The sequence below is a fragment of the Glycine max genome, chromosome 4, assembly GCF_000004515.6.
Source record: "Glycine max cultivar Williams 82 chromosome 4, Glycine_max_v4.0, whole genome shotgun sequence".
NCBI classification, from domain to species: Eukaryota; Viridiplantae; Streptophyta; class Magnoliopsida; order Fabales; family Fabaceae; genus Glycine; species Glycine max.
In genome coordinates, this window is record NC_016091.4 from 47,126,567 (window position 1) to 47,137,336 (window position 10,770).

Consider the following 10,770-nt stretch of genomic DNA (forward strand, 5'->3'; position numbering starts at 1 on the left):
ACATGTTGATGCTTAAAAATGAAGTTGTTTAATTTTCTTTATGTGTCAAGTTTAGGGAAATATAATTTACTCTTATTTTTATAAGTTCACTTGCATTTCTTAGAATTAGACTGATTAAATTTGTACAATTTTTACTACTCCCTTTTAATTTCTTTAATTAATTAGGTGAGATAAAATACATGTATGCTACCTTGCTATAAAAATAAGTAAAGATATATTCGGATATTCTTCTCTTCAAATATGATTCTGTCAATACTTTAATTTTTTTTCGTGAGTGTCAATAGTCAAAGTAAATTCTCCATCATTTATTACCTGTTTTTTTTAAAAAAAAATTAATAAACTTATAAATTTTATTATAAAATAATAAATAGCTAAGAACTATATGTGACAACTCACCTATTATACCATAATATCTCCTATGAACTAAAAAAAACGTAATGAATAAAAAACACAATACCATAATATCTCCTATATTGCTCTTGGAAACCAAAAAGGAGGCGAGTATCATTTAAATCTTTAATTATTGACCCAATGTTGTTTGTAACTTCCTTTATGATCAGACTTTGACATGCCTTGCGTTGAATCTGATCTCATAAGCTTTCCATTTTTTTTTAAAAAAAAAAACTTTAATTATTGACAATTGTATTAGCACTCTAGCTAAGATATATAGCTTTTAATTATTTCTTAGTTTGATTTCTTTACTTAAACTTTAATTATTTATATTTATGTTTCTTTACCTCATCAATATCCTTCCCTACTAGCTATATATAGAGAGCACCTTCTCCTTATGCTATATGCAAAAAACATGTCTCCTCCCCTAATGGAATCAAGTGCTTCCACTCTAGTAATTTACCCTGCATCACAGCCACAACAAGAGCCCAAAAATGAGAATAATGGTGGCATAGTTTTTGGTTCAAATTTGCAGCAAATGCAAGGGGAAATGCCCAAAGAGTTCCTATGGCCTTCTAGGGACTTGGTTGACACCACCCAAGAGGAGCTGAAGGAACCCCTTGTGGACTTAGCAATCTTTAAGAATGGTGATGAGAAAGCCATTGCTAATGCAGCAGAGCTTGTGAGAACTGCCTGCTTGAAGCATGGGTTCTTCCAAGTGATAAACCATGGTGTGGACCCAGATCTCATTGATGCTGCATATCATGAAATTGATTCCATTTTTAAGCTCCCATTGAGCAAAAAGATGGGTGCTAAGAGAAAACCTGGTGGTGTCTCAGGGTACTCTGGTGCTCATGCAGATCGTTATTCGTCCAAGTTGCCATGGAAAGAGACGTTTTCTTTCCTCTATGATCACCAAAGCTTCTCCAACTCCCAGATTGTTGACAATTTCAAGTCTGTATTAGGCGAGGATCTTCAACACACAGGGTAAGATCATCCTCATTCATTTGATTTGATGATTTCTTCATTATAATTTTCTTAACTAAAATTTCAAATTATCAAAAGTGGAATTAAGCATTGACCCATAAGCACTTCTGCTTCTCTAATAACAAAACTCTTTGAATATTTACAAGTAAAAAATTTAAATCGTCCCCCTCTAATATTTTTCATTCACGTGTAGGATATATTCACCCTTTATAAATCTATATTTTTGCCTCCTACATCATTTGTTGGTTCCACCACGGAAACTTGTGATGAAAAAAAGTTGAAATATAAAGAGACTTTAACAAAGATCATCAGTCAAATTTTTTGATAAAATTTAATTACCAATAAAGTCTTAAATACTCTATAATAATTACATGATAATAAAAAAAATATTACTAACATTTGTTTTCTACAAACTATATGACAACTTTGGTTTTTGTCACATCAGCTTGCTACTTGACCCACCTTGTTCTTAAACAAAATTATTTTATGGAAAAACAAACAAAAGAAAGAACTGTTACAACTGCTCGGTTGAGATTATCGTGGACAAGATTGCCAAGCCACCGTGCTGCACGGATATCTATCTCAAAACGGACAATGTCTGCATATCAATTATCATCACACACCCATATTCAATGCCAATACTTGAAACCTATTTTTTATATTTATTTTAAAGGTTTCTTTTTTTTTTTGGTTGATAACATATAATAAAATAAAATAAATTATGATAGTTACGTTATTTAGTTATTTTTATGATATATTTTTTATTTTAGAAAAACTTATTTATTTCTAGTTTTTATTTTATTTTTAAGAAACTGTTATTTGATTTGATTAACATAACATACAATTTTTGAAATAAAATTTTAAATTTAAAATATCAACCAATCATTTTTCTTATAAAAATTTGATATTTGATAGAATAATATATATATTAATATAAAATATAAATTCCTATATTATAATTATATTTTTTAGAAAGCCTAAGATATACTATAAAGTACTTAATAGTTTATATAAACATAATTATATTTTATTTAATAGATGGGATCGGTAGACATCAATTAACAAATTCCATAAAATGACATTTTAAATATTTTTTTTATAAATATTAAGCTTTATCAATCTAACTTTTAAATTAATCTATATTATCATATTCATATTTTCTTTTTCTCAAATTAATATATTTGCGTGTAGTAATTAATATATATATTTGTATATATCAATGCAACCAATCAAGCCACACCATCTTATCTTTTCTTACGGTCAGTGAAAACAAGAGTTTATTAGGACAATATATAGGACCCGACTGTACCCTTTTGTACCACAACTATTAATGCTAATAAAATGTTCCACAATGAACATAATCTGCAGCCAGCTAGTAGAGACAGTATTCTCTTCTAATTGGAATTATATATCTTTATTTTTTTCTAATAGGAGGGTTTATCAAAAGTACTGTGAAGCAATGAAGGATTTATCTTTAGTAATTATGGAGCTCTTGGCTATTAGTTTGGGTGTGGATCGTGGACATTATCGAAGATTTTTTGAAGATGGTGACTCAATAATGAGGTGCAACTATTATCCACCATGCAACAGTGCCAACCTCACCTTAGGCACTGGCCCTCACACTGATCCAACCTCACTAACCATTCTTCATCAAGACCAAGTTGGAGGTTTAGAAGTTTTTGTAGATAACAAATGGTTCGCTGTTCGCCCTCGATCTGAAGCCCTAGTCATAAACATAGGTGACACTTTCATGGTATGCAAACTATACTATACTATTTTTTTTCTTTTTTGATATATAAAATGATGCCACATATCATCTAACTCTTTTGATCGATCTTTTCCTCATCTTAATTAAAGAGCCAGTTTTACCCTAAGGTTATCATTACATTGGCGCATGGAAACTTTTTCATAAATAGTACCTATAGCATGCAATAGAAGACATGGTTTTTTTTTTTATAATTAATATTAGGCTTTACCTGTAACACTGTTTGGAGTTTCGACTTAAAAAAATTGATTTGATTGAGTTAGAAACTAATTGTCATACGAAATGTATTTTAAAAACATAATTTCAAAAATTCTGTTTTGAACATATTATGTCTAAATTAACTTTATTATATTAAATTCATTTAGAATAATACGGGTGCTCTCTTTATAAGTAATAAAAATAAATAAAATGGTTTGACTAATAAAGAACATTAATTTGTACGTGCATATCATCGTTTATTCTAACTAAAACAACACTAATTTGTACTAATAATGACTAGTGACAATAAAAATGAATTATGATTTCATATTGTTAAAACAAAAAAAAAAGTGACATTTAGTAATTCCTTTGAAATTACTTAATTTTGGAAGCAATTTACTCAAACTCTTGAACTAATAAATAAATAATCAAATGATTTTATTTAAACTTCTTACTTTCAATTAAGTCGTATATGTGCAATCATAGGGTTCTTGCTGCATTATGCTGTGCTTTTTAATTGTAGTTATAAACTTTTTGAGACCATTTCCACTTTTAAGGCTATATTTTGTTTATACTTTTTAAATATTTTTTACTAAAATTCGAATAATAAATTTTGAGATAATTAAATACTTTATCTGGAAAATTCTAAACTTACAAAAACAACTTTAACATTTTCATAAGAAAACTAAAAAGATTAAATTCTAAAAAATAAAAAATTATATCATAAAAATACGTAAAGCTCAATTAAATGTACTATTAATTTTATGAAACACCTCGGCTAGCATGTTTCAGATACAACAAAGATTTGATGGCTAATATATGTGGTTATCGACAAAAGAAAAATAAGAAAAAAATTGATGTGATGCATACGTAAGTAGGATGTCTTTGGCTGAACACCTATCCATATTCCATCATCAGTTAATATATAAAATAATCATACACGCAATTATACAACAATATTTTATATTTATATATTGAATTTGATCACACTATTTTCATTTGTCTATGGCAGAACATTTATCCATCATAAGATAATATATAAAATAATCATACACGCAATTATACGACAATATTTTATATTTTATATATTGCATCATCTGATTGTATTTATTCACACTTTTTTCATTTGTCTATACTCTAATTTTGCCACTTGACCGGAATAGTCCAACCATTAAAGGCTTAAGGCCTCAAAATTCATTTGTTTATTTATTTTGTTTTTGTCTATTTGTAACATTGCTTGACCCATCATTTTTGTAAATCATAAGTTTAAAAATTTAAAATATAAGTTTAGACTTAATTTAAGCCTAAAAATTAGTTCAATGGGTGAGAGTTGTGTCTTATTTACATATTTTAACTTGACTTTATTTTTAGTCGAGGTGAGACTTTGATTTTTTCCAAAACTCACATATGTTATTCAATGAAGTTTCTGTTACTTGATTGAAATAATAAAAAGAAAAATAAAAAATAAAAAACATTCACAAATTTTATGTCTGAAAATTGAAAGTATTTTGATTTGGGGTAGATACAAATGAATTGATTGAATAAATTGGGCTTGTTGGTGTGTTAGGCTTTGTCAAATGGGAGATACAAGAGTTGTCTACACAGGGCATTGGTGAACACATACAGGGAGAGAAGGTCCCTGGTTTACTTTGTGTGTCCAAGAGAAGACAAAATAGTGAGGCCCCCAGACAATCTGTTATGCAGAAATGAGGAAAGGAAGTACCCTGATTTCACATGGTCCAATTTGTTTGAATTTACACAGAAGCACTATAGGGCTGATGTTGCTACCCTCCAAAGCTTCATTGAGTGGCAGCAATGCTCTAATTCCAAGTCCAAGCCATCCAACTTCTAGTTTACTTTACCCTTTCCTTTGGCTGCTTATCATTATTATTATTGCTTTTGGCTGCCTAATGTCACCACTACTACTACTCCTACTCCTCCTTTGGCTAATTATTATTCATTTTCCTTTTCTTTTGAATACCCTGTAGGGAGTTTAAGTACAGCTCATCCAGCACTTACAAACCACAAAGTGATATCATGTACGGTCGTATTTGAATCAAGTTCCATTTTCTGTTATGTGTCAATACATGTGTTTTCATTTTAACCCGGGGCCAGACCGGTAAAAAAAATGGTTTAATATGATTGAATTTGTTAAGGGTTACTCGCATACTATCTAATTATAAGATTTTTTTAGATATTTATTTGTCTTTTTTTATAAGATTAATTTTTAATTTTTAGATGTATTATTTTTCTTCTTCCTATATACCCTTATTTAATTATTTTCTCTTCTAACATTAATAAAAAACACTTAAGTATATAGAGAGAAAAAAATAATTTTGAAATGATTGTATAAATACTTAACAGATTTAATATGATTAATTATTTTTCTTGTGAATTGGTTAAAATGATCTTATAATTAAGGACAAAATAAAAATAAATTAATGTGCATAATTATAATTGTGTGTTAAAGTGAGTGCATGTTGAAGAAAAGATAAATCACATATGAACTTTTAAGAGTATTATTCTAACTTCTAAGTAATTTAAGATTAAAAATATCAAAAAGTTTAAAACATAACTAGATCTAGATTTAAAAAAGAAAAAATAGAGTGGAAAAAGAATTAAGTCTAGTAAAGTTACCAATGTTGTACAAGTAATAGAACAAAACAAATCAAAAAATAATGTGAAGATTAATAGTAGTGATTCTATTTATTCTTATCTACGTAATGCATTGCTAAAGAATAATTTTATCTATAATTTAGAGCTAGACACAAATATTAATTTAACAGTATAACTTAAACGTACTTAATATGTGCTTGGAATAATATAATTATCTTAGATGTATATTCAACTGTTAGCTACTATTTCGTGTTGAAACCTAACATCCTTATATTTTAAGACATGTTATGTAGTCTTTAAGATCACTTCCTTGCATCTTAGACTTGGCTCCCTAGTTGAGTAACAGGTTAATTAAAAAATGTCTCATTGTGTCTTAAAAGGCCTATTATTACCTTAGGAACATAGGAGCTTCATTAGTAACATCCTACTTATAACAAAGGATTGAGATACTCCCTAGTTGTCGATCCTACTCAAAAGGCACAATAATCCAAAAGCTCCTCAATTATTATGTCGGAACCTAATCTATGCTTAAGAAACTATTCAACTCAAATAGGTATCCATCTTGAATTGAATACTCCTACAATCTATGCCTATAAATGGCAATGTTGCTCTCACTCTAAGATATACACGCTAACCTTTAATTGCAATGTCACCACCTCAAGCTTCCATTGAATTCAGCGTCATCCAACAATCTTCAACCAAATAATGAACCACTTGGAGCACTAAATGGGTTGGAGATGGGCTCCCTAACCTTGGACCTGCTATATAATAAGTAACTTGAGCCTACAATACAACAATTGATTTCGTCTATGGGAACCAGTAAACAAATGAAAAAGGAAAGACAAAAGGTGAATTGCATATTTTATTATCTTATTTCATTTCATGATCCACTTTTTTTTTCTACACATTTTATCATCATAATTTTTAATTCTTGTGCATTTTATCCTATCTTCTATTATTCTTGATGATATGAGAATGCTGACTACTGACGTGGGACTTTGTTGCTATTGCTAGTGTGGTAGTACCCGTGGCATTGACATTGATTGTTGTTGACATGGCATTGGTGTGCCGACATGCTATTGGTGGCATCTTATTCTTGATATTTTTCAATTGGTCCTTGAATAAACAATATTTTAAAGACTATAAAAGCTAATTAGCCATGCAACCTAAATTAATGTCAACAAATTAAGGTGTATTGTATCTATTGCGAGTTTTATTATTTTAACCTATTGGATTGGGTCGTGGCAGTTCCATGAAGTGCTCCACATCAAGATCAAGAGCGAGTCGAAGGGGGTTTCGGTTTCATTGGTGAAAATCAACTGCATCAATTGTATTCTTTTCTTAACTTTCACTTGCACTCTCCCTTCTTACTAGCCTATTTTTGTGCTCCTCTTTCGTTTTATCAATACAATCTCTACTCTCCAAAAAGCCTCATACACACACGTACGCTGTTCCTCCAAGAGAGGCATGGAAGATGAAAGCCATAGCAATTTGCCAAATGGGGTCTCATCATAGGAAGCCGTGAAAGCCCTTGCTTAAAGACATGCAGCAACAAAGAACAAGATCGTTTTCTCCCTATAGCCAACGTGGGAAGATTCATGAAAAAGGCCATCCCTGGCAATGTGAAAATCTCAAAGGATGCAAAGGAAACAGTTCAGGAATGTGTGTCAGAATTCATCAGCTTTGTCACAGAGGAAGCCTCTGACAAATGCCAAAGAGAAAAGAGAATGATCGACCATCAATGGGGATGATATCATTTGGGCCATCACTACCTTAGGATTTGAGGATTATGTTGACCCTTGAAAAACCTATCTCCAGAAATATAAAGAGATAGAAGGAGAAAAGATTAATATTCCTAAGCAACAACGTTCTGAACAAAGGCTACATCAACAGCAACACCAACATCCCCACCAAGACCAAAATAACAATCTACCTTTAAGTAGTGTATATTCCTCACCAAACCTCATTTCTCAGCCTCCTTATGTAGCCACGGATCAGCTATTTTTCCTACCATTCTCCCCAAATTCAATTCAGAAACAGTTACAGCCACAAGACCAGATTGATTCCGTGGGGCAATGGTAAGAGAGTAATTAAGACCAGGATTTTATATTTGCTCGGCGATTTTTTCATCTTTCACTGACGCCAATTTTATACGTAGCTATATGCGTGTATATGAAAATAACGCAAATTAAAGTTTATTACACACACACATACCTGTAAGATTTGAGTCACTTATTTAACAAAAAAAGAGAAGATGATAGATTATTTAATGGAATATTATCACTTATTTAACAAAAAAAACTAATTACAAATAAAATATTAAAAAATATTCATTTTTTGTTCTTATAAAATTGAAATATATTATTATTTCACTCGAAGTTAGGTTCAGTTAATCCAAACTTAAGTCCAAACCAAATTATGACATATTTTAATTTTAGGAAAACTAAAAATGTAAAAAGGAATATAGAAATGAAAATTAAACTTTTATAATTTTATAAGGACACAAATTATTTTTGCCTATTTAAAATTAAGAAAGTTTATTCCTAAGACTCTTAAAATTAACGGCCTGTTTGGTGCATAACAAATAGGAGGGATGAAGAGATAAAGAAATTAATTAGACGATTTAATAGGGGTGAGTTACACAATAAATAATTTTAGAAAAAATGAGACCCAATGTAATACTACTTTTTACCTATTTTTATTTATGTCTCCATCTCTCTCCTCTATTTTTCATCAATCAAACAATCTAACGTTTAGTTTTATTTCCCCTCTATTTTTCCTTTCTCAAATCATCTCTCTTTTATTTTTTATCTACTTTATTTCTCTTTTAGTTTTCTCTACCAAACAAAGCAGTACATAAATTTAGTTCCCCCTTGATTTTTTTAATATTTAAATATTTTTATTGTTATCTTAATATTTGAAATTTTATAGTGAAATTGGGATATCAAATTATCTTAGAAGTTTAGAAATAAGAAATTTAGTGAAAACCTGACAAAACTTGGTAAATTTATATAATTTCATCCAATTATAGATTATTTTGTATTTTAAGTTTTAAGTATTGACTTTTGTTATTGTAACATGGCGAAATTTTAACCTTAGAAAGAGAACCATGCATGTCAAGTATATTGTGCTATGTCAAGGGACATGCACTTGCTCGCTCTTAGAGCTTGTACCGTATAAGCTCATATAGGCGTATACATTTGCACGCCATGTCAAGTATCTCTTAAAGTATTATGGTTATTTTCAGATATTATATTTTTAATTGCTAAGATATGATATTTTATTATAAAGACTATTTCATTAATATCCTTATACTCCTTTGAATTAAAATCTTTTATATGAAGCATTTGTTTTCTAGTTGAAGAAAATTTCTTATAATTAGAGTTTTCTTATAAGAAAATATTATTTGATATTAACATCCTTATGATTAAAAATAATAAGAATACAAGAGTTGGCAACTATATTTATTATGTTGACTTGTATTGATTATATTTAACTTTCTAGTATAACCATATTGTTAGTGTTTTATTAAATTAAAACATTACTGTGATGAGCCAATAATTACTATAATAACTATTTTATGACATATGAGCTATAATTATATTTTCATTTATACCTTGCACTAAATAATTCAGTTTTAAACTATGGTGTCTACACACTATGTATGCCTTCTAAATTAAGGTATGTTATTTCAAGTTATATATGTATTGTTGTAGCAACTTATTTTATAAGATTAAGCACAAAAGCTTATTAAACAGACCTCTTTTAGTTAAATTAAGTGGCTATAAGGATTTTCTTATAAGCTTTCTTCAAAACAAGTATTTTAATTATATGTATTTTTTTTTAAAAGAAAATTCTCTAATTTCTAGCTTTTTCCACACAATACGTACTCACACTTAACATATAGAACCCTTTCACTTAATTTCTTCTTCACGGATAGCTTGCTGTACACACACCTCTCAAATTCATCACCTTCATTTTGCTTGCAACCTCCATAGATCATCTACCACCACCCAACATAAGCCAACCTCTCTTTTTCTTTTCTCCTCAATACAACCCTTCAATTAACCAAATCATCCACAAGCTGACATGCATGTACGTTTTCCTTCTTTTTATTCCCTAAGCCAAGCTCTTCAATAACTTAAGTAGGTGTTCTTAACTCGTCAACGGAGCGTCTCCTTCTCGTAATATAGGAAGCAAAGACGTTTTATAAAATTGTGCCTTTATGTTGTAGTGCATGTTATAATGGAGAAATTGTGTTAATTGCCAATGGTGTGGTTAGGAATACTTCAGAGATTTAAAATAGATCTCTGAATGGCCACGGAGCTATAAGGTAAGGTAGCTCATAGAGCTACTTCACAGGCCATGATTGAAGGTCAAGGAACAAGAATTACCTTGAGATATTAATTATGGATGTGTGTGTATTGTAGAAACTGATGTTGGAAGTGCATTAACTCCTGTTATACAAATCTGACTTTAGAATCTATTCATGATTTGAATGCTTGAATTTTTATGTAATATGATTACTTAGAAGTTATATATATATATATATGATATGAAAATGAGATTCTTTGCCATGTCTAGTATCACTGTTAATCGCAATTGAGGTTACTAAGCTTGACTTGTGAATCCTTTGAATGATTGAGTTATATGCAGATCATCTTATTCCTACCACATTATAAGTGAGTTAGAGTCATTCTTTAAGTTGCTTGAAGCTACACAATTAAGATTGACATGTAAGATAGTTATATTATATGCTAATGCTAGATATGTGAATTGTGTTAGCATTGGTGTGTGAGTGCACTTGCTTGATT

At 29.8% G+C, this 10,770-nt stretch overlaps 1 protein-coding gene and 1 pseudogene across 1 annotated transcript; both read left to right on the plus strand.

The window, feature by feature from the left end:
• Nucleotides 1–792: 792 nt before the first annotated feature.
• LOC100777070 (gibberellin 20 oxidase 2-like) lies at nucleotides 793–5,458 on the plus strand. Its single transcript, NM_001255394.2, is given in 3 exon segments — nucleotides 793–1,377; nucleotides 2,809–3,130; nucleotides 4,908–5,458. Coding segments are annotated over 3 exon segments (1,179 nt in total). The 5' UTR covers nucleotides 793–805; the 3' UTR covers nucleotides 5,193–5,458.
• Nucleotides 5,459–7,285: 1,827 nt separating this feature from the next.
• On the plus strand, nucleotides 7,286–8,038 carry LOC102669303 (nuclear transcription factor Y subunit B-7-like; annotated as a pseudogene).
• The last annotated feature ends 2,732 nt before the right edge of the window (nucleotides 8,039–10,770 follow it).